This window comes from Bufo gargarizans, chromosome 6, assembly GCF_014858855.1.
Source record: "Bufo gargarizans isolate SCDJY-AF-19 chromosome 6, ASM1485885v1, whole genome shotgun sequence".
Lineage (NCBI taxonomy): Eukaryota > Metazoa > Chordata > Amphibia > Anura > Bufonidae > Bufo > Bufo gargarizans.
The window spans coordinates 220,525,958-220,551,024 of record NC_058085.1 but is presented as its reverse complement, the minus strand read 5'-3'; the positions used below and the strand labels follow the sequence as shown (position 1 = coordinate 220,551,024).

General features: G+C 42.4%; 1 protein-coding gene across 5 annotated transcripts in view; it reads right to left on the bottom strand.

The window, feature by feature from the left end:
• The window catches only part of LOC122940687 (catenin delta-1-like), a 575,811-nt gene that overhangs the window by 53,176 nt on the left and 497,568 nt on the right, over positions 1–25,067 (bottom strand). For 4 of the 5 annotated variants that reach the window (XM_044297389.1, XM_044297388.1, XM_044297391.1 and 1 more), the window contains one exon: positions 23,570–23,651. The exons of the other annotated variant lie outside the window; for it this stretch is intronic. In XM_044297389.1, the coding sequence (XP_044153324.1) occupies positions 23,589–23,651 (63 nt within the window). In that variant the 3' untranslated portion in view covers positions 23,570–23,588. The remainder of the gene's footprint in view (positions 1–23,569; positions 23,652–25,067) is intronic. 5 annotated transcript variants of the gene reach the window in all.

Here is a 25,067-nt window from a genome sequence, read left to right as displayed (position 1 = left end):
GACGCCCCCATAACAGTGCCAGCCACAGACGCCCCCATAACAGTGCCAGCCACAGACGCCCCCATAACAGTGCCAGCCACAGACGCCCCCATAACAGTGCCAGCCACAGACCCCCATTAATAGTGTCATTCACAGGCTACCATTAGTTCAAAGCCCACCAAAAGCACACCTTTTGGTTCAAAACTTTTTTTTTTCTCTTATTTTCCTCCTCAAAAACCTAGGTGCGTCTTTATGGGCCGGTGCGTCTTATAGGGCGAAAAATACGGTAAAGCAAAATGGAGGGGATATTTAAACATTTTATTTCGTTGTGCAAATTTTCCATTTTAATAAATTTTTCCTGTAACAAGGGTTAACAGCCAAACAAAATTCTATGTTTATTACCCTGATTCTGCAGTTTACAGAAACACCCCACATGGGGTCGTAACCTGCTGTATGGGCAAACGGCAGGGTGCAGAAGAAAAAGAGTGTCATATGGTTTTTGGAGGGCAGATTTTGCTGGAATGGTTTTCAGGTGCCATGTCACATTTAAAGATACCCTAAGGTGCCCCCAAGGGGGGGGGGGGGGGGGGGGGAAGGGATCTCATTTTGGAAACATGAGAAATTGCACCCCATATTTTGTTATGCATTTTCTCCTGAATATGGCAGCACCATACAGTCAGGTCCAAAAATATTGGGACATCGACACAATTCTAACATTTTTGGAGCTATACACCATCACAAGATGTGCTTTAAAGGGTTTCTACCACTTAGGCGTCACATATTTGGCTGTCAGACACTAGCGATCCGCTAGTGTCTGCTCTGGCCAACCATCCTAATATAATTGCTTTTGGGACGGTGGTTTGGCTAAAAAAACTACTTTTATTAATATGCTAATGAGCCTCTAGGTGCTATGGGGGCGTCATTAGCACCTAGAGGCTCCGTCTACCTTCAGAAACTGCCGCCCCCAGCGCGTCCCTCCAGCCCGCCCATCTCCTCCTGAATGCGATCCTCGTATGTATTCTGCGCATGCGCAGTGAATGTCTGACCGCTTCCTTGCTCAGACATCTCCACTGCGCCTGCGCGATGACGCCATAGTGCTCCGAGGAACAGGCGCAGTGGAGATGTCTGAGCAGGGAAGCTGTCAGACATTCACTGCGCATGCGCAGAATACATACGAGGATCGCATTCAGGAGGAGATGGGTGGGCTGGAGGGACGCGCTGGGGGCGGCAGTTTCTGAAGGTAGACGGAGCCTCTAGGTGCTAATGACGCCCCCATAGCACCTAGAGGCTCATTAGCATATTAATAAAAGTAGTTTTTTTAGCCAAACCACCGTCCCAAAAGCAATTATATTAGGATGGTTGGCCAGAGCAGACACTAGCGGATCGCTAGTGTCTGACAGCCAAATATGTGACGCCTAAGTGGTAGAAACCCTTTAACTGCAGACTGTCAGCTTTAAACGCCTCCGGACTGCATAACGCACGGATGCGTCCGGGAGGCGGTCGATTCATACCTCCTGGACGCATCTGTGCGTCATCTCGCGAGACGCGAGATTTTGGACTGAGCTGGTGCGCGCATGCGCATCGCGGGCCGGCAAAAGTATAAGCACTATTTTGTCACCAGCCTGCCAGCCAATGATTGTGGCTGGCAGGCTGGCGATTTTTAAAATCACAAATCAGAAGCCATTTAACACATTATATTTGTAAATATAATGTGTTAAATGGCTTCCCTGCTCCTCTGCTGGTCCTTTTGGTTGGTTGGTTCCAGCAGAGGAGCAGGCTTCACAGTGAGTAGCACCAAACACCACACATAGCCCCAGATCACCCCCCTGCACCCCAATTAACCCCTTGATCACCCCTGTCAATCACTAGTCAAAGGGAAAAAAGTGATCAGTGTAAACTGTCACTTTTTTTTCCCACTGGTATTGACTGTTAGGTTTTAGGAATAGTTTAGGCCCCTTGGTTAGGTAGTTTAGCGCCCAGCCCACCGCATCAAAGTCACTTATTCGCTGATTAGCGTATCGCTAATCAGCATTTGTACTTTTATAGTATCTGTAAGTGATCAAAACTGATCAGTCAGATCTATAATAGTATTAGTGTCACCTTAGCTCGCCCTCCACCAAAAACGCACTGTTTGCCCGATCAGGCCTGATCGGTCGCCCACACGTGCGTTCACCCACGCCCTGCACACATCTAGTTTGTGAAATCTTTCTTCCCCTTCAGTTTTTGGATTGGGACAGAAGGAAGGAAATCACAATCTCCTCCTGTCTATGAAAATTTGTAACCACCTCTGTCTGGAAATATCATGAAAAATGGCTCCACTATCTTCAGAGCCTGGATCTCACAAATTCTGCGAGCTGATGTGATGGCCACCAAAAATAAAGCCTTTAGTGTGATGAATTTTACCGACACATCAGACAATGGCTCAAAGGGTGTAATCGTTAACCCTGAAAGGGCCAGATTAAGATCCCAAGGAGAAACATAAGGTCTAATAAAGGGTCTCAATCTATCTGCCCCTTTTCAAAACCTAATAATCCAAGGGTGGTCCGCGATTTTAATATCAAAGACCAAGCTTAGTTCTGATACATGCACCCTTTAAGTATTAGGACGCAACCCTTTATCAAAACCAGATTATAGGAACCCTAACACCGTCTGAATGGAAAAAATCTGGCAGGAATTTTTAGATTGAGAACACCAAGCACAACATTTTGACCAAACTCTGGAATAAATCTTAGAGGTCACCACTTCCCTGCTAGCTGCCATTGAATTTATTATATCATCTGAAAGGCCTTTGGATTTTAAGGTTAACCTTTCAGATTCCAGGCAGCCAGGTGTAGTTTTTCTACCTGGGGGTGACAGATTGGACCTTGGGCTAGAAGGTTCTTTGTCCAGGGGAGGATCCTAATGACAGAGTTTCCAACAGAGGGAACCATGATTTTTCCGGCCATAGTGGGGCTATCAGTATTACATGAGCCCTTTCTTGCCTGATCTTCCTCAATACCCAGGGAATTAATGCTAGGGGAGGAAATGCATACGCTAGGCGAAAATCCAACTTTTGTGCTAGCGCATCTACCCCTATGTTCAGGTCGAATGGATTTAAAGAGAAGAACTTCTCAAGCTTTGAATTTTGTGCTGTGGTGAAAAGGTCTACCTGCGGAATCCCCCACATTGAGGTTATATGGGAAAAGACCTGTTTCTCCAGACTCCACTCTGTGGATTTTAGAGGAACCCGACTTAAGAAGTCTGCTTTTACATTCAAAGAGCCCTTGAGATGTACTGCTAAAAGGGAATTTACGTGATTTTTCTGCCCACAAATTTATTTACTTTTCCGCCAATTGGCCCAGACTCTCGCTTCTTGTTCCTCCCTGATGATTTAGGTAGGCTACTACCGTAGTATTGTCGGATCTTATTTGTATATCCTTCCCTATTGTCTCCTGAGACAAGGCTTTTAATGCTTTCCAAACCGCCCAGAGTTCTCTCTGGTTTGAAGATTGACTCTTCTGATCCATAGACCACTGTCCTTGGCAGGTATGGAGGGAGCAGCAAGCTCCCCACCCCCACAGACTTGCATCGGTGGTGATTGTCTGAATCTGATTGGGAAACCACTGTACTCCTCTTAGGTGGTCCGGGTTTAACCACCACTGGAGGGAGTTTTTTACCCAAGGAGGAATAGGAATTATCAGATCTAAGGCCTCCTGCCTTCTGTTCCAACCTCCGAGAATCCACTGCTGCAAAGTGCGAGTGTGGAATAGGGCCCATTTCACTGCAGGGATGCACAATGTTAAGGAGCCTAACAGTCTCATGCTTTCCCTGACAGAACAACTTTCCACCTCTGAGAATCTTGATACTTTTTTTATTTTTATTATTTCTGATACTTTCTCGGCTGGAAGAAACATCTTTTGAAGTATGGAGTCTAGGCATACTCCTAAAAAAAACTAGTCTTTGTGAAGGGGAGAGTTTTGACTTTTCCCAGTTTACGATCCACCCTAATTGGGACAGTATCTGACAAGTTTTTGATATTTTTAACTCTATATCCTCTTCTGAGTTCCCTACCAAAAGAAGGTGGTCTAAGTAGGGTATTATTAAGATATTCCTTCTTCTTAGATGTGCCATGACCTCTGTCATCACCTTCGTGAACACACTCAGCGCGGAGGTGATCCCGAAGGGGAGAATCTGAAACTGACACAGTCTTTTCCCCAAAAATACTGCAAACCGCAGATACCTCTGGGCTTCTTTGCATATAGGTACATGGTAATATGCGTCTCTTAGATCTATGGATGCTAAGAAATCGTCATTTTTCAACAAGTTTATGGTTGACCTTAGGGTTTCCATCTTGAATCTTTTGTATCTTATGAATTTGTTCAATTTTTTTTAAGTTTAGGATGAACCGGAACTTCCCGCTGTTTTTTTTTTTAACCAAACACACTATTGAGTAGTAACAATTTTCTTATTGAGAATAGGGTACTGGAATAATGGCTCTTTGGGACAAAAGATTTTGGACACCCTCCTCGAGAGATTCCTGAAGGAGGAATGTTCTTTGGATGGGTGTTACCCTGAAAAAGTTTTCTGGGGGAAGAAAACAATGAAATATCTAGACCTTCTGCTATGATGTTTAACACCCATGTATTCTGGGTGATATTTTCCCAGCTTTCTAGAAAATTTTTAGCCTCCCCCCCACTTGAATATTGGCGTCATTGCTTAGAAGCTTCCGCATTTTTGGGGGTGAACATGAAACCTCTGTTCCTTCCCATATTTTGATTTTTCCCTTTTGACCACTGTCCCCCTCTATCTGTTCTTTTAGACTGAAAGGGACCCCTTTTCTTTGCTTTAGAAAACGGAAATTTTCTTTTGTTTCCTTCCTTTGGAAAGGATTTTTTTGAATCCGCTACCTTCTGTAATATAGATTCCAACTCCAAACATCAAATTGCCATGAAAAGGTAAATTACATAATTTTATTTTAGATGCAACATCTCCATTCCAGGATTTTAACTATAGGGCCCTCCTAGCTACTACTGCTAGACTAGAAGCTCTGGCGGCTAAACTAACTGACTCCGCTGTTGCATCAGATAAGAAGTCTACTGCTTTTAATAAAAGAGGGAAGGAATCCTCTAGGGTATCATAAGGTTTCCCTTCCTTAAGTAGGACTTCCAACTGCTGTAACCACTTTTTTAGAGACCTTGAAACTGAAGTGGCATCTAAATTGGGTTTAAATACAGCCATAGCAGCCTCCCAGACTTTTTTAAAAGTGTAATGTACTTTCTTATCCATGGGATCTTTTAATGATCCCATATCTTCAAAGGGAAGCGAATTGGATCCCTTAACTAATTTTGAAAGGGAAACATCTACTTTAGGGCAAGAGGTTAACAGACTTCCATCCTCCTCATTAAAGGGAAACCTACGTCTCATGGTTCTGGAAATAAAAAAATTTCTATCAGGAGATTTCCATTCTCTTTTAATCAAATCTAACATATTTTTATGAACTGGAAAGACCCGTTTTTTCCTGTGCTCGAGCCCCCCATACATTTCGTCTTGAACAGACCTATGAATTTTTTCGGACAGGTTCATAGTTGTACTAATTGCTTTAATCAACTCGTTTGTATTTTCTGAAGAAAATAAAAAACTTCTGAATTCTGTGTCTGAGCCTGAAGAATCAATGGAACCATCACTATCTGAGTCTGAATCCTGATCTGAGTTTGAGGAAACAGATTCGTAACCCCGCGACTTAGTTTTATGTCCTGTCGGGTTAGGGTTAGATGTGGACTGTTCCGCAAACACTGCCCGCATCTCCTCTCCTCTCTCCACATCTCTTAGTTTATCTCTAATGGATGGAACTAAATCTCTGGCCATGTTAGCCATGCAAGTTCTACAGAACTTTTTAGACCCTTCCGTCAATTTTGACAGATAATTCACACAGTTTTTAGTATTAAGAGAAGATTTTTTTTTTAACCCCCTCTTTTTCACTCTATCAGCATACATGAAAGAGAGGGAGAGAAGGTGAGAGAGAGAGAGAGACAATAAGGGAGGAAGACATTAATAAGGTAACAAAAAATGCCATAGTCTTCCCTCCCCTTGGATGAGACTTACTGCGGCTGCACCCCCAGAAGTCTCCATCTGTCCTGTCGCTATGTCCGACATTTTGCAGCTCCGCCGTCCCCTATGGTCATCACGCAAAACCAGAAGTTCCCCGTGGAACGCATCGGCACTTCCGGTGACGTCATCACTAGGCGCCAGAGGAAGCGCTCTGATGAGGAGCGTCTTGCTGAGACCGGAAGAACTAAGTGTCCGGTCAGCACACGGCCCCTCCACCGGGCGCAAGCAAGGAGGTAAGGAGCAGGATATATACTTACACTTCCAGCACCAATATGGGAGGTTGGTGCTGCCTGCCCCCTCATGTGCAACAAAAAAGGCATTCCTTGATTTCCCCCACCTTTGCCTGCCTACACAGAGGTGGACCCATAGCAAATGCCATGAGTGTTGACCCATCTCCCACCTGGAGGGACAGGAAGACACTGAGGATATGCCGGAGGAGGGTCTATTTTATACTTCCTGTCCCTACCTGGTTGGAGGCGGGTCATCTCTCATTGTATGCAGTCATGGAGGATGAAAGGGAAAAAACACCCTTTACAACAGTTTGCCAGATCAATAACACTCTCCAGGAGGTAGGTGTATGTGTGTCAGTCAACAATCAAGAGAAGACTTCAGAGTAAATACAGAGGATTCACCACAAGATGTAAACCATTGGTGAGCCTCAAAAACGGGAAGGCCAAACGACAGCTAAAAGAGCCTTTACAGTTCTGGAACAACATCCTATGGACAGATGAGACCAAGATTAACTTGTACCAAAGTGATGGGAAGAGAAGAGTATGGAGAAAGAAAGGAACTGCTCATGATCCTAAGCATACCAGTGAAGCATGGTGGTGGTAGTGTCATGGCGTGGGCATGTATGGCTGCCAATGGAACCGGTTCTCTTGTATTGATTATGTGCCTGCTGACAAAAGCATCAGGATGAATTCTGAAGTGTTTCGGGCAATATTATCTGCTCATAATCAGCCAAATGCTTCAGAACTCATTGGACGGCGCTTCACAGTGACCCAAAGCATACTGCAAAAGCAACCAAAGAGTTTTTTAAGGGAAAGAAGTGGAATGTTATGCAATGGCCAAGTCAATCACCTGACCTGAATCTGATTGAGCATGCATTTCACTTGCTGAAGACAAAACTGAAGGGAAAATGCCCCAAGAACAAGCAGAAACTGAAGACAGTTGCAGTAGAGGCCTGGCAGAGCATCACCAGGGATGAAACCCAGCGTCTGGTGATGTCTATGCGTTCAAGACTTCAGGCTGTAATTGACTGCAATAAAATTTGCAACCAAGTATTAAAAAGTGAAAGTTTGATTTATGATTATTCTTCTGTCCCTTAACAAGTGGGAGGCACATATGCAAACTGTTGCAATTCCTACGTCGTTAACTTGATTTGGATGTAAATACCCTCAAATTAAAGCTGACAGTCTGCAGTTAAAGCACATCTTGCTAGTTTTATTTCAAATCCATTGTGGTGGTGTATAGAGCCAAAAAGTGTTAGAGTTGTGTCGATGTCCCAATATTTATGGACCTGACTGTATATGTGGTCATAAACCGCTGTTTGGGGGCACGGCAGCATTCAGAAAGGAAGCTGCGGCATTAGGATTTTTAAACGTAATTTGCTGAACTTTTTAGGGGCCATAACAGTTTTATTTTTTCACCAATGTACAGTTGTGTTCAAAATAATAGCAGTCAGACATCACTAACCTGATCAATCACTGTTTTTGGTAGAAATAATATTTCTACATGGCAAATAATTTACTAGCAGGTGTAGTAGAGTAATAGAAATCCAACAGACCTAACAGTCATGCCATGCATGCTGCTGATTCTGTGTAATTCAATCACTTATTGAAAGGGGCATGTTCAAAATAATAGCAGTGTGGAGTTCAATTAGTGAGGTCATTCATTCTTTGAAAAACAGGTGGCAATTATTGCCCTTATTTAAGGAAAGAAGGCAGTAAATGTTGTACATGCTGATTACAGTGCATTTCTCTCAAATTCTGAGGAAAATGGGTTGTTCCAGACATTGTTCAGCAGAAAAGCGTACCTTGATTAAAAGGTGATTGGAGAGAGGAAAACATATAAAGAACTGCATAAAATGATAGGCTGCTCAGCTAAAATGATCGCAAATGCTTTAAAATGGCAACCAAAACCTAATAGACATGGAAGAAAGCAAAAAACTACCATTCAAATGGATAGAAGAATAGCCAAAATGGCAAGGACTCAACAATCAGCTCCAGGAAGATCAAAGAAGGTCTAAAGTTACCTGTGAGTACTGTTACAATTAGAAGACACCTATGTGAAGCCAAGCTATCTGCAAGAAGCCCCCGCAAAATCCCACTGTTGAAAAAAAAGACATGTGCTGAAGAGGTTACAATTTGCCAAAGAGCACATTGACTGGCCTAAAGAGAAATGGCCCAACATTTTTTGGACTGATGAAAGTAAGAGTGTTCATTTCGGGTCTAGTGGCCAGAGAGTTTTTCAGACAACCTCCAAACACTGAATTCAAGCCACAGTACACTGTGAAGACAGTGAAGCATGGTGGCTCAAGCATCATGATATTGGGATGTTTCTCATACTACGGTGTTGGGCCTATTTATCGCATACGAGGGATCATGGATCAGTTTAAATACATCAGAATACTTGAAGAGGTGAAGAGGTCATGCTGCCTTATGCTGAAGAGGAAATGTCCTTGAAATGGGTGTTCCAACATGACAACGACCCCAAACACACCAGTAAACGTGCAACATCTTGGTTCCAGAGCAACAAGATTGACGTTATGGAGAGGTCAGCCCAATCCCTGGATCTTAATCCAATAGAAAACTTGTGGGGTGACATCAAAAATGCAGTTTCTGAAGCAAAACCAAGAAATGGAGAAGAACAGTGGAATGTAGTCCAATCATCCTGGGCTGGAATACCTGTTCACAAGTTCCCAAAAATTGGTTGACTCCGTGCAACACAGATGTACAGCAGTTCTCAGAAACATTGGTTATACAACTCAATATTAGTCAAGTGATTCAAAGGAATATAGTGAATGTTTGAGTTTGTAAAGAAGAATACAAACACTGCAATATTCACTTTTCTTCAATATTTTTAGAGGAACAACACAAATGAGATATATTTTTAATGTTTTGATTTGGAATAGAATGCGTAGTGTTCCCAATGCATTTGTGTGTATGTAAATGGAGGCTATTAGAAGGATTTTGAGCTTTATTTACATTGCTATTATTTTGAACAAAACTGTAGCTGTGTGAGGGCTTGTTCTTTCGTGGGACGGGATTTAGTTTTTATATCGGTATAATTTTGGGGGTAGATATGTCTTTTTGATCACTTTTTAAACCATTTTTTGTGGACGTGAGATGGCAAGTCAGTGTTTTTTTATTTTTACGGTGTTTATCATGTTGTAAATAGGATCTACAGCAATTTTATTCTGTGAGTAGATACTGTTACTGCGATACCAAATTTATAGTTTTTGTTATGTTTTACTACTTTTTCAGCATAAAATCCCTTGTGTTTAAAATAAATTATATTTTGCATCACCATATAATAACATCCATAAAAATTTTCTTTGTCCACCAATGTAGCTGTGTGATGGCTTGTTTTTCGCGGGATGGGTTGTAATTTTATTGAAATCATTTTGGGGTACATATGTCTTTTTGATCACTTTTTAGTGGCGTGGAGGTGGGCAAAAAAGGCAATTCCTCATGTGGTAAATATATGATAATTTTAATCTGTGGGTTGATATGGTTATGACTATACCAAATTTATATAGTTTTTTTGTGTTTTACTACTTTTCCAGCATAAAATAACTTTTGTGTTAAAAATTTGTGTTAGACATTTTGCATCATCATATCCTAAAGTCCAGAACATTTATATTTTTTCACCATATAGCTGTGTGCGGGCTTGTCTTTCGCCAGTCAAGCTTTTATTGGTATCATTTTAGGGTACATATGACTTTTTGATCACTTGTTATATTTTTTATGGCGAGGTGACAAAAACAGCAATTCCATCATTTATTTTATTTTTTACAGCATTCACCGCGTGGGATTAGTATCATGATACTTTTATAGATCTGGTCATTACAGACACGGCGATACCAATGAGGTGTACTTCATTTTATCTTTTGATCATATGGGATTGGATATTGGAAAATAAAATTTTATTTTTATTTACTTTTTTATATATGTTTTATACTTTTTATTACACTTTTTATTTTATTAGGACCCACTTGGATCTTAAAGATCCAGTGGGCCTGATTACTATACAGTACACTGCAATACTATTGCAATGCACTGTACATGTGGAAAGCCTGGATTACCTTTGTAAAAGCATCCAGTTGCCATGGTAACCATCAAGCTGCTGCCATCGCAGCACAGCGGCCTGATGGGGAGAGAGGAAGCTCCCTCTCTCTATTAAGCCCAAGGAAAGCTACTGGATGCAGCATCTAAGGGGATAAACGGCCGACATCGCTGCTAACTAGCACCGATCTCAGCTTTATGTTACAGCTGACACTCTCTGTTGATGGCATTGGCTCATGGAACAGACCCGCCGCCACCAGACACTGGGGAACTGCACTAGGGCAGCAAGCAGCATGAAGGGGCATCAGGTGGCATTAGGCATCGTGAGATGGCAACAGTGGAAGATTTAAGGCAGTTCCCTGGTGGAGATGAAGAGCCTGAAACCAGCATTTTCACAGTGCTGCGCTCTGACTGGTTAGTCTGCAGAAATAGATTGTCGGCAAGGGACCACTTTGATTGGCTTCTCTGGTGTCTGTGGTCTCGGGGAGAGCGGAGAGTTCAGGGCTGTGACACTTTATAGTGTCACAGCCACGGTAAGCATTTTGGACATGACTGTATATCTGAGGGGAGATTACTATGTATAAATATATCAGGGGCCAGTACAGAGATCTATCCCATCATCTATTTAGCCCCAGGATTGTAACGAGGGGACATCCTCTACATCTGGAGGAAAGAAGGTTTGTACACAAACATAGAAGAGGATTCTTTATGGTAAGAGCAGTGAGACTATGGAACTCTCTGCCTGAGGAGGTGGTGATGGGGAGTACAATAAAGGAATTCAAGAAGGGCCTGGATGCATTTCTGGAGTGTAATAATATTACAGGGTATAGCTACTAGAGAGGGGTCATTGATCCAGGGAGCTATTCTGATTGCCTGATTGGAGTCGGGAAGGAATTTTTTATTCCCCTAAAGTGGGGAACATTGGCTTCTACCTCACAGGTTTTTGTTTTGTTTGCCATCCTCTGGATCAAGTTTGCAGGATGACAGGCCGAACTGGATGGACAAATGTCTTTTTTCGGCCTTACTTACTATGTTACTATGTATTTGGACATATAGCTGCGTCCAAATGTGTGAAGGGGTTAATAGACAACTTCCCTATATTGTTTACTGGAAACTTCTCATGAACGATGGGCCTCAGTTAATAAAAAAGAAATGGGTTAGTAATTAGTTTCATTCACACCATCCACATATTCATGAGGGGTGAACATAATATACAGTGGCGATCAAAATCAGAGAACAACACACAATTTCCGAAATGTCAAGGTCATCGTGTAGTCCTATGTGAATATATCCTAAGGGTCTTCAGTTCAGTCTTTTTGACTGCTCAGGACGGAGATAATACCACAGCATGCTGTGGTTTTATCTCGAGCCAAAAAAACTGAACACTTGCCTGAATGCCGGATCCGTCATTTGTTTCCATAGGAATGTATTAGTGCCGGATCCGGCATTCAAAATACTGAAGAAGACGACAGAAGAAAATGTGAAAAAATAAAATAAAATGCCGGATCCGTTTTTCCGGATGACACCGGAAAGACGGATCCGGATCAATCTTACAAATGCCATCAGTTGGCATACGTTTTGACGGATCCGGCAGGCAGTTCCAGCAACGGAACTGCTTGCCGGATCACTCTGCTGCAAGTGTGAAAGTACCCTTACAAATAGTGGTATTTTAATATTATTTCATAAATTGTATTTATTCTAAAGCAAATAAAAATGTAAAGGAGATAATTGAAAAAGAACACTGATCAAAATTAGAGAACACTTTCAGATACCGGCAAGTTATTGGTGTTAATCTGGCAACTGGTAATAATTAAGTGTTCTTGCATGGCAAGACCACTTACTGTTATCTCACATATATATTCTTATTATTATAGCCAAATTTACCACCCTAACTCCTCCCACAGTTTTTACACTACATAGGACAGTAATATACGGAAACGTGCAGATTGTTCCCGATTGGTGTGTTATTACTTTGTGGAACATTTCGCAGAATGGTTCACGAAATATCGTCGTTTTTGTGGCGAAATTGATTCCATAGGAATGGATGGAGGAATGTTCAAAACTAGAGTGTGAGCTGACAAAAGCTAGAGTGTGAGCTGAAAAATCAGGACATGATTTCTAAACTGCCACCACTCCCTCATTTTCAACCCCACCTACACAAATCGTATATATCAAAACTTTAAGCTATCCCTGCTGCCACAAAAAATGTCCATGGCTAACCCATAGTCCTGATAGTTTTCACAATATGACCATTTGTTTGCAACTCACGCCGCTCATTAACATTTATTGAAACTCCACTCTAGCCACCTCAAATTTGAAGGGCAATTTCTAAATTGTGACTGTGCCTTCCTTTTTTAATATTTCAGACATACTATGCATCAAAAGGTATGGGTCTTGTGATTTTCACAATATAAAGCTCTTCGCTGTAGGATTTATATTTTTTAAACTACAACCGTTTGAAGATGGCAACCGCCAGTGAAGTGAGCAAGTTGGAGCAGTTTGTTTTTAACCGCTCTCCTCTGCCCTTGCGGTAGACCGAGTTGCCATAGGAACCTAGGTGTGTGAGCAGCCAGCCGAGTGACGAAAGCTAGAGTGTTAACTGCCACCACTCCCTCATTTTCAAGCCCACCTACACAAATCGGCTGCTAATATTTTTATAAATGTATGTTTTAATGTAACTGTTAAGCACTTTGGGCAACAACATTGCAATTAAATGTGCTAAATAAATAAAAGTTAAAATGCATTTCTCATTCTATCAAGCTTGCCATGTGAACTTTTTAAATTTGATCAATCAATTGGTTAGTGTAATGTTTACCATCTTTGCTCACTCCAAACAGTTACTCTGCCCAGTCCAACCTTTCCACAGTTAATCCAGCCACTCCAACCACACAACAGTTACTCAAGCCACTCCACCCAGTTACTCCGCCCACTCCAGTTGTAGACTACTGGTGGAGGCAAGAACACTTCACACAATTTCCCCAGAAATTGTAGCTTTTCTAGTTTCCTTAATGATCTGACAAACCCTATTTAACTGGCAGCCTAAGTTTCCAGCTTTCACTGACTTTGCCAAAATGGTGTGCCGTTCCAAAGTGACTGACACCCTCCGGCAGCAGGTTGTCCAGATGAAGGCCAAAGGGTCAGCCATAGCAAGAGAAGTTGGTCATTCCAAGTCCTAGAATATTGCATCTTTACAAAATCACAAACTCATTCAAGTCCCCCAAGTAGGCTGGTCGCCCTTGAAAGACAAATGCAAGAGAGGACAGGATAATGCGGAGAATCTCCATGGGTAATCGTTTGAACACTGCAGCTGGAATTGACTGCCAGTTCAGCACTGAACAGGGTAAGGATCTGTCTAGTCATACAGTGTCTTGTTGTTTAAGAGTATTTGGACTGAAAGCCCACTCTACAGTGACCAAACCTCTAATTAGCAGAAAGAATGAAAAGGCAAGACTCACCTTTCATGTTGTGTAAATAGAGGAGAAGTGGTCCAGAATTCATTTTAGTGATGAAAGCAAGTTAAATTTATTTGGGTCTGATGGGAAACATTATGTTCGTCGATAAACTGGCGGAAAACTGATCCCATAGTGTGTAAAGAAGTCAGTGAAAGGTGGATGAGGAAGTGTCATGGTTTGGGAAATGTTTTCTGCAGCAGGAGTTGGACCTCTCATACAGCTAGATGGCAGAGTGAATGCAAGTGTGTATCAGAACCTTTTTCAGCAACACATGGTTCCTTCCTTGCGTTCAACACTCAATTAGCCAGCAATTTTAATGCAGGACAATGCCCTCTGTCACACAGCAAAAAGGGTAAAGCAGTTCCTTGAAACAGAAAACATTGCAACAATGAAATGGCTAGCCCACTGTCCTGATCTAAACACAATAGAAAACCTCTGGAAAATCCTTGGTGACAACGTTATTGTCAAGAAACCCACCGGACTGTTGAAGAGACTGGAATCACACCAGAGCAGTATGAGCGACTAGTGATGTCCTGTGGCCGCAGATGTGCTGAAGTCATTCAAAGCAAGGGCCTGTACACTTCCTACTGATTGGTGACTGTAGAAACCTTCAGAAAATTTTGTTAGAATCTTTCTCTGTGCTACAGTCATTGCTGTTCTCTAATTACGATCATCAGTTTTTTTTTGAAAAATAAAGGTTTTATGTTTATATACGTTGGTTATTTTGGAAAACAATGTTCTAATGGCATGGTGTACCCCTTGCAAAATATCCTTCAAATGATGATCAATGTAGATTACATTATTTCTAAAGAAATCAAGTGTTCATAAAAAAAAAATATCTAATTTTGATCGCCACTGTATCTTAAAGTCAATTTTGAATGGTTATCTAGTGAGATAGACAAGGAGGAGAGATTTGTGTTTTTGTATGGTTTATGAGACTGATTTGCATGCTAGATTGAATTTATATTTCACCTCCTTATCCTTCCTATTTGATGATCCAATTAGCTCAATATATGGAAACTAAAGGGGCCATTTATGAAGCTTAAATATGCCTATATAAGGTGTATTTCAGGCGCATTCCGCAACTTCTCCACTTGTTTAACCCTTTGGATACCAGAGGTTTTTTGTTTTAATTTTTCTTCCCCATCTTCCTTGAGCCATAACTTTTTATTTTTCCATTCATATATCCATATAAGGGCTTGTTTTTTGGAGAATACAATGTAGTGGGAAGCGGTAAACTAATTCCAAATGGGGGTGGAATTGGAAAAAAGATGCAATTCCTGTTTTACGGGTTTTGTTCCACTGCGTTCCCATTGCGGCAAAACTTCTCTCTCTGGGTCAGTATGATTACAACAATACCACATATGTGTAGGTTTTATGTCTAAATACTGTAAAAATAAATTAAAACGTACCTAACTATATTCTGACCCCATAACTTATATTATTTTTTTATAGTTATATCTACTGAGCTGTGTAGTTTTTATTGATACCATTTTGGAGTGTGTGTGACTTTGATCACATTTTTTGCAGAAGCAAAGAAAAAATGGTGAATCGTCCATTTTAATACTTTTTTCTATTATGCTATATTGGAAAAATATTTTTATATTTTAATAGTACTGGCATTTTCAGATGCAGTGAAACATATATATATATATATATATAATCCAGAAAAAGGAGGGCACTCCAGTAAGATAAAAAGAAAAGGATACCTTTATTCAACCATCCGGTGCAACGTTTCGGCTCTGAATGAGCCTTTTTCAAGCAGAGATATGTCTCATAGGTTCCGCAACAGGGGTTACCCACAACGATTATTAAATGAGCACATGAACAAGGTTCGCTTGTTGAAGCGTGATGCAGCATTGTCGCAATGCAAGAATACTAAAAACACTGACAGAATTCCTTTTGAGTCTATATACAGCGAGCTGAGCCCTCAGATCAATAAAGTACTCAGGAGACATTGGGATCTCTTGGGCTCCTGTTTCAAGGGTATCCCTGAGTTCCAGTGCCCACCACTCTTCTCCTATCGGCGCTCAAGAAACCTTAGGGATCAGTTGGTTAAAGCCGACATGGGTCCTAGGGTGTCCTTAAAACAGACCACCTTGACACAACCCGGCTTGGGGTGTTTTCCCTGCTTGGGTTGTGTCAATTGCAGATATATTAGAAAGGGGAAGGTCTTTGTGCATCCTAGTACAGGTGCATCACATGACATTTCGTTTCACCTCACATGCAACTCCAGTTATGTTATTTATGTTTTATCTTGCCCATGTAACTTGTTGTATGTGGGGGAAACGACAACAGACCTCAAGACACGGTTAAATAACCACCGCTTGAGTATCAGGAAAAAGCGTGTGGATTTACCAGTATCTAGGCATTTCTCTGAGGCCAATCACAGAGAGAATGATCTTAGATGCTCGATTGTCGATCACATACCCCAACCTAGACGTGGGGGTGATAGGTCCAAAATGCTTAAAAGTCGGGAACTGAGCTGGATCCATAGACTGGACAGTCTAAAACCTAAAGGCTTGAATATTGAGTTTTACTTTGATGACGTGGTATGAGGGGTGGCTTGCCTCCAGTAGTCATCAGGCTAATGTTCTGTATCGGGTGTACATACTAAGAGATTATTAACATCCGTTTCAAGATTTCTCTCTTTCTTTTAAAAAATATATATTCATATATTTTTCTATTTTATTTTTAGATCACCACTTTACACTGCAGCATTTTATTGAACAAGAGCAAGTGGAACAATTGGACACAGGAGCATCATATACAGGAGCGTTATTTCCATGGGCTATGTGTATATAATATTATCATTTATCACATTTTTATAGTGTTTTTTTATATATTTTTCCATATCACTTGGACCGGCGAACCTCCTGGGACTTATATATATATACATATGTTCTGTGGTACTGGTTTGCGGCGTTGTAGCCCAGATTCTTTCTTTTGGCCGGCTGAATTTACCCCCTGTGGCATCTGTATACCTGGAGAGGAGAGCCCTCTTGAGTGTTAGCTGCGGTATGACACCCATGGTGTAAGGCTCCATTAAGACATCCGCATGATTTTTTACGGATCCATGGATACATGGATCGGATCCACAAAACACATGCGGACGTCTGAATGGAGCCTTACAGGGGGGTTATCAATGACAGGGGGTGATCAGGGTGATCACCCCCCTGTCACTGATCACCCCCCCTGTAAGGATCCATTCAGACATCCGCATGATTTTTTACGGATCCATGGATAGGATCCACAAAACACATGCGGACATCTGAATGGAGCCTTACAGGGGGGTTATCAATGACAGGGGGTGATCACCCCCCTGTCACTGATCACCCCCCCTGTAAGGATCCATTCAGACATCCGCATGATTTTTTACGGATACATGGATACATGGATCGGATCCACAAAACACATGCGGACGTCTGAATGGAGCCTTACAGGGGGGTTATCAATGACAGGGGGTGATCAGGGTGATCACCTCCCTGTCACTGATCACCCCCCCCTGTAAGGATCCATTCAGACATCCGCATGATTTTTTACGGATACATGGATACATGGATCGGATCCACAAAACACATGCGGACGTCTGAATGGAGCCTTACAGGGGGGTGATCAATGACAGGGGGGTGATCAGGGAGTGTATATGGGTGATCACCCGCCTGTCATTGATCACCCCCTGTAAGGCTCCATTCAGACGTCCGCATGTGTTTTGCGGATCCGATCCATGTATCCATGGATCCGTAAAAATCATGCGGACGTCTGAATGGAGCCTTACAGGGGGGTGATCAATGACAGGGGGGTGATCAATGACAGGGGGTGATCAGGGAGTGTATATGGGTGATCACCCGCCTGTCATTGATCACCCCCCTGTAAGGCTCCATTCAGACGTCCGCATGTGTTTTGCGGATCCGATCCATGTATCCATTGATCCGTAAAAATCATGCGGACGTCTGAATGGAGCCTTACAGGGGGGTGATCAATGACAGGGGGGTGATCAGGGAGTGTATATGGGTGATCACCCGCCTGTCATTGATCACCCCCCTGTAAGGCTCCATTTAGAAGTCCGTATGCGTTTTGCGGATCCGATCCATGTATCCGTGGATCCGTAAAAATCATACGGACGTCTGAATGGAGCCTGACAGGGGGGTGATCAATGACAGGGCGGTGATCAATGACAGGGGGGTGATCATGGGTGATCAGGGGTTTATAAGGGGTTAATAAGTGACGGGGGGGGGGGGGTGTAGTGTAGTGTAGTGTAGTGTGGTGTTTGGTGCGACTGTACTGACCTACCTGAGTCCTCTGGTGGTCGATCCTAACAAAAGGGACCACCAGAGGACCAGGTAGGAGGTATATTAGACGCTGTTATGAAAACAGCGTCTAATATACCCGTTAGGGTTTAAAAAATTCGGATCTCCAGCCTGCCAGCGAGCGATCGCCGCTGGCAGGCTGGAGATCCACTCGCTTACCTTCCGTTCCTGTGAGCGCGCGCGCCTGTGTGCGCGCGTTCACAGGAAATCTCGCGTCTCGCGAGATGACGCATATATGCGTGACTGTGCGCAGGGCTGCCACCTCCGGAACGCGAATCTGCGTTAGGCGGTCCGGAGGTGGTTAAAGAAAGTCCATGCTGGTTAAGTTACACCTCTGGCTGGAAGGAAGGGGTTAGGTCAAGAATTTGGCATGGTCTGTAGGGTTGGGGCTGCTGTTTCAATTTTTGCCTTAGGCAGCATGAAGGCAAGGTGCTTCTCTGCCTTTGGCTACAACGCTATGAGGGAAGGGGGTCCTAGCTCAACTCTTGCACCAGGGCCCATGAGCCTCTAGCTACAGCCCTGTATATGAGATAGACTCCTTACATGCAAAGCAAGATATTTTAAGCCTTTATTTCAGGGATGGCCAACCTGCGGCTCTCCAGCTGTTGCAAAACTCCCAGCATGCATAGACTGCCTACAGCTATCAGCCTACAGCAGTGCATGGTGGGAATTGTAGTTTTACAACAGCTGGAGAGCCGCAGGTTGGCCATCCCTGCTTTATTTGTTATAATTTGGATGATTATGGCTTACAGTTTATGAAACCCCAAAGTCACAATTTTGAGGTACCCTTTTGCTCAGGGGGTGTGGATTAATTAGCTGACTACAGTGTGACACTTTGAGTCTAGAATATTTCACCTTTTCACAAAATTCTGTGAAAGTCTATGTGAAAAGCCAGTCCAGTGCTCTATAAACACTAACCTGTGCTTAATCTCTGGAAAGTAATTACACAATGGCTGTTGCCCCATAAAAAAAAAAAAAATTCTCTGTATTTACTGCCATATAGCAAAGCATGTACAGGCATCATAGAGGATAGTTTATTTCTTAGGCCATAAATCTGATTTGACACCATTAAAGGGATTCTGTCACCAGGTTTCACCCCTGTCAGCTAAACATACTCCTGCTGTAGGATCTCGCGCGTGCGCACAGGGCTCTGCCTGATGCGCCAGTGCGGACTTCTCGATTTGGCTTCTTAAAGCGAAGTGCGCATGCGCCGGCACTTCGCTCAACCCAGGTATGACCTGCACTCTGGCGCCAGCCTCTCAGAGCCCTGTGCACACGCGCAAGATCTTACAGCAGGAGGAGGAGGGAGGAAGGGAGAGCGAGAGGCGGCACAGAGGATTAGGAGGCGGTGCAGAAGTCTGGAAAGGCGGCGCTGGGCACGAACGGCGGTGGGTGCGGCCGGCACCTTGCATCTCTTGACATCCCCTTGGGCACCTTATCTCTTTGAGTGACAGGTTAGTAAAACCTGTTTTTAGCAACATAAGGCTACGGATCACATTTAGAAGCCCACATTAGGAATCCTGATGAGGCCCTGAACATCAGCATATGTTTAGCTGACAGGGGTGAAACCTGGTGACAGAATCCCTTTAAGCCCAAAGGACCATACAGACAGCATGTTATAGAGCAGGAGATGCTGAGTGGATTGATATAGAGTTTTGAGGGAAAAGATTCACTAAAACTTATATTCTATACATTTAAACCTCTGCTCTTTCTGAACTTAAAAGGGGTTGACTCATCTTATGAAGTGATACTTGTGTAATAACTTAATACAAGTAACTTATCAATATACTGTATGTGACCATAATGCCTCATGTTCTTACTTCTCCCAATTGTCTTTATAAACGGCTTGTCTCTAGGAGATACGGCCACTGCTGCGATGCATCACTGGCTGCGCTTGCGCTGTAAATAGAAACAAAGCCGGCCATTCTGGTGGCTGGGATAGAAGGAGCAAGCGCGTGCATAGTCTCCTGCGCATGCACATTAGCTTTCGTCCCCGGCCAACTCGTATTGAGTCTGAAGTGTATTTTGCCATCTACCTAGTGTGTGGTATGGAGCTGCAACAGTGCTGCCACAGGCTACGCTTCTGCTAAATTATTATCAGCCTTGGGAGTGTAGATAGGGAACCCTGGGAACCCCATCGATCACAAGAATGGGGACCCTTGAAATGAACAGAGCGGCAGTTCGGGCATGTGTACTGCCGCTCCATTCATCTCTATTGTAGTCCTAGAAATAGCCAAGCACTGTACTTGGCTAGCTCCGGAACTATCATAGAGATGAACAGAACGGTAGTATGCATGCTCAACTGTCGACCCATTCCTTTCAGGGGGTTCCGAGGGGAACAGTGTCCCCGTTCCTGTCATTTCGTGGGAGGCCGAGCGGTAGGGCCCCCACCGATCTAAAAGTTATCCCACCCATATCCTGTGGGTAGGGGACAAATTGTTAGTTCCAGATGGGCAACATGCTTACATTTGTCACAGCAATATTCACCCTGGTCCTCTTGCTCCAGTTGTGTATACTTATGGCAAAGTGTGCACTGAAAATACTCTGGTTCTGTTAGCCATGATCCCAGTTGCAACAACAGTGAAGAGTAATGGGAAAATAAAGTACTTACAAGGAAAAGTCCTCCATTTAAGGTCTCATGCACATGACCGTAAGTGTTTTGCAGTCCGCAGACCGCGGACTGGCAAAACAATGATACCAGCTGTGTGCATACCACCATTTTATTTTCACCATTTATTATTTTTCTTTCTGCAGAAATGTCCTATTCTATCGAAGTATAGGACATTTATTTTTTGTGGGACTGCGAATAATTGGGTCTGCCCCGATCTGCAAAAAATGCGTTGCTTAAGAAAAATATGGTCGTGTGCATGAGGACTAAGTACACTTATTCAGAAGCCACTCAATGCAGCATGTCACTCAGTATCGCAGACTCAGAGAAAGCAATAAAAGGTATAGTGTGGCATTTTAGCAAGTCATCTTTGGCGATAAAGTTTCAGATTTTAAGCTCTATTATAGATTTGATAGATCTCCCCCAATGAAACTAGTGCAAAGACAAACTGGCTTAGTTGCCCATAGCAACCAGATTCCACCTTTCATTTTTCAGAGCTCCTTTTGGAAAATGAAAGTTAGAATTTGAATGGTTTCTATTGGCAGCTAAACCAGTTTTGCACTAGTTTTGATAAATCTCTTAAATTAAGTTTTGTAACCAGAGCATAAAACACCATGTTCACATGCATTGCTGACAGAATTTCAGCTAAATCCCTACCTAAATCTTGACAAAGTCCCCAGCATGTGAACATGGGCAGAGTTCATGCACGGTTGCAGGGCAATTATATTTTTTTTTTTACTTCCGAGCCAAAGATGCCCCCCAAAATATTACATATTTGAGAGCCCACAAACAGTGCAAAAAACAAAATAAATAAATAAAGCTATGGCTGCTCAAATGTATATAGGCTGAACAATATTAGTTGATGTTAAGAAAGTGCAAACTCTGTAAGGGCTCATTCATACGACTGTAGTTTGGTACCGCATCCAAGCCACATTTTTTGCGACTCGGATGTGGACATATTCACTTCAATGGGGCCACAAAAGATGCGGACAGCACTCCATGTGCTGTCCGCATCTGTTGCTTGGTTCCGTGACGCTGAACTAGCCCAAAGGCAGAGTTCACACTTGAGTTATTTGGTCAGTTATTTCCATCAGTGAGACAAAACCAGTTATGAAGTCTACATCTGTTTTGTGTTTTTGAACTGCACTTAATTTTGGATCACAATAACTGATGGAAATAACTGACCAAATAACTGAATTGTGAACTCCACCTTTGTCACACATGCAAAATTCCACATGCATGGCAAAGGGTGAAATCCACAATCAATATACACACAGCATAAATATACTGTACATACTGCAGACTTAAAAAGAGCACCTGTCAGCATAAGTAACTATTAAACCAGGTATACTTGCCTGGTAGGATTGATTATTCTGATTAAAACAATATATTTCAATTGTTTTAAGCTTGTACAGCTGTAGAGATATTACATTTATATAGTTGAAAATTAGTTAGAGTACTGAGGTGCTGGCTGTTGCGCTAGGAGCACTATTACAGCTATGCTCAGATGTTCAGTACACTCTCTTTCTCCCATTTGACTGTCTTCTGGGGCCTGGGCTATGGCTTACAAACTCAGCACCTGTGCTCTAGATTTGCTGTTGGTTCCCGAGCAGCACAGGTTCACAGTGCAAAGGTGCCATGGTGTGAATATACACCGTTTGGCAAGCAGCAGAAGGTGGTAACAGGTGGGGGTGTCCCTGCACAGTCTGACTCTATCCAGTGAGTGCTACCATTCTCAGTCTGAGCAGGTACACCCCCAACTGGTTACCACCCCTCTGTACCCTTACTGCAGACTGCTAACAATTTATTCATAACTTCTAGATCGAATAATAAAGGAATGGCACAACATAAGATTCATAAGAGTCATAAGAATAGATGCTCCAGAACTGTTATTACATGGGGAATACATGTAGCTATTAAAATAGGCATGTATGGAGTGGTTGAACGGTCCTCTTTAAAACAAAGGTGCAGCCCAGCAACTACAAGTACACTACACCTCAAGAAGAACATGTAATAGAACCCTTTGCTTCATGCTATTCCTATGTTAGGAAAGGTTCAGCTCTGAACCAAGATAACCCCTTTAAATCTAATTAGAAAAACCCTTTAAGGCTACTTTCACACTGGCGTTTTTGCTGGATCCGGCAGGGTTCAGCAAAAACGCTTCAGTTACTGATAATACAACCATCTGCATCAGTTATGAATGAATCCGGTTGTACTATTTTTAACATTGCCAAGACGGATCCATCATTAACTCCATTGAAAGTCAATGGGGGACGGATCAGTTTTCTATTGTTTCAGTGAAAACTGATCCGTTTTCTATTGTGTCAGAGAAAACGGATCCGTCTCCATTTACTTGCATTGGGGGTCATGACGGATCTGTCTTACTCCGCATCCCAGAAGGGAAAGCAAACTACAACATGTAGCGTTTTTTTTCTGGTATTGAGCCCCTATGACGGAATTCAATACCGGAAAACTTAAACATTAGTGTGAAAGTAGCCTAGGTAAAGCAAACATGCCAGGAAAAGACATGTCCTTTTAAAATGCCCATGCAATTTTGCTAAACACCTCTGTCTGAAGCACTCATGTTCAGTGTTGGACTGGGCTTCACAGGGCCCACCAGTATAATTCATTCTGGGGGCCCACTGTAAAGCTACATGCATATACTACATGCTCACACAACCCAGTTTTTTTTTTATATGGACATAGGCAATGTACTGTATAGCATCTCAGCCAGCCTATCTATATGCGAATCTACTGTGCGACGTAGAGTAAGAATTAAAAAAATGAGAAAAGCATGCAGATGAAATACCAGACAAATGGCAACAATACAAAGTCTGCATTACATACATATGTGGCAGATGTGGAATTAGACTGGTTGGTCCTCAGCATCCCCCAGATCCAATGAGCCCCCAGCACTGAGAGACCTCGCCTGTGACAGAGACCATTAGTAATGACATGGTAAAGCAGTGAAGATTATAAAAAACTAAATGCCTACCAACAAGCATGCTATGTAGCCTGTGACTCCTCATTATAAAACACAATTTATATTAAGAATAACTAAGCCCAAAACTGCATAAGTGGAATCAATTTTCAATGTTTATATCGAACACACACAAAAATAACCCCTTATTTTGACTTGTATTGTGATTAAAACTGCCAAAAATAAAAAATGTTTTTATATGTTAGGAACTCACATGCATGTCCATCTCCTAAACCATTTTATTTTATTGTCCAAAGACAAAAAAAATTGAAGTAACTTTATAAATAGTCCTGACTGAAAATTTCCTACCATTTTTGGTCAACAGAGCCTAAGCAGATTTGTGTCGCCATGCTAACAGGCTACAAACAAACCTTGTGTGGTTTGATCCTGCTGCAATACTCCATCTGGACCCAACTACCTGCTAAGATACCAAAATTATATTTGCAAAAGGTAGGGGACAGATGGAAGGAGTTTGGCTGCATAATCAATCTACAAGGTTTGGAAAGAATAGAGACAATTTAAAATTGGGTAGGTGTACATATCTTTTCAGATACTTCTTCCTATTCCATCTCAGAATTCTAGACAGCTGGCAGCAGAAGTAGCCTTCCTCACTGGTTGTAACTGATAAAGAATTGACATTTACAGACGACAAAAAAATAATAATCTAGTTTACGGACCACTTTAGTCTTGTGAGGCGCTTTCACACAGTCAGTGTTTGATTAGCGATTTCCATCAGTGATTCTGAGCCAAAACCAGTTGCACATCAAAAACATGGAACAGATGCAACCATGCAGCACTCCAGCTGCTGTGATACTACAACTCCCAGCATGCACACTTACTGTGCTGTTCTTTTAACTCCCATAGAAGTGTAAGGAGTATTCTGGGAGTTGTAGTTTCAGAACAGCTGGAGTGCCGGAGGTTGCTGATCCCTGCCTCATCTCTTTGGAGGCTCCTTTCCTGATTTTGGTTCAAAATCGCTGATGGAAATTAATCAACCACTGACTAAACACTGACTGTGTGAAAAGCAACGTATAACTGCCAGCCAACCAATGACTGCTAATGCAACAGGAATAAGAAGCGCAGTTTCAGTTGTATTGTTTTCTGTTTGCTACTAGTTCATTACAAAATATAAGGAGAAACGTATTGATACTTTCCCCTTCTACCACATATTCTCACTCTGGCAGGAATGGAGTTATTTTTTTTTTTAAAAGCTTCTCAAACACATATATACACACATTGTGTGTGTGTAATACATTATTTTTTCAACAATTTAATTTAATGTTTGTGTGAGAAAAAGATATCCACAGTGTTCCCCATAACAGTGATCTCTACAGCACCCCTCCCCCTTAATAGTGATCTCCACAG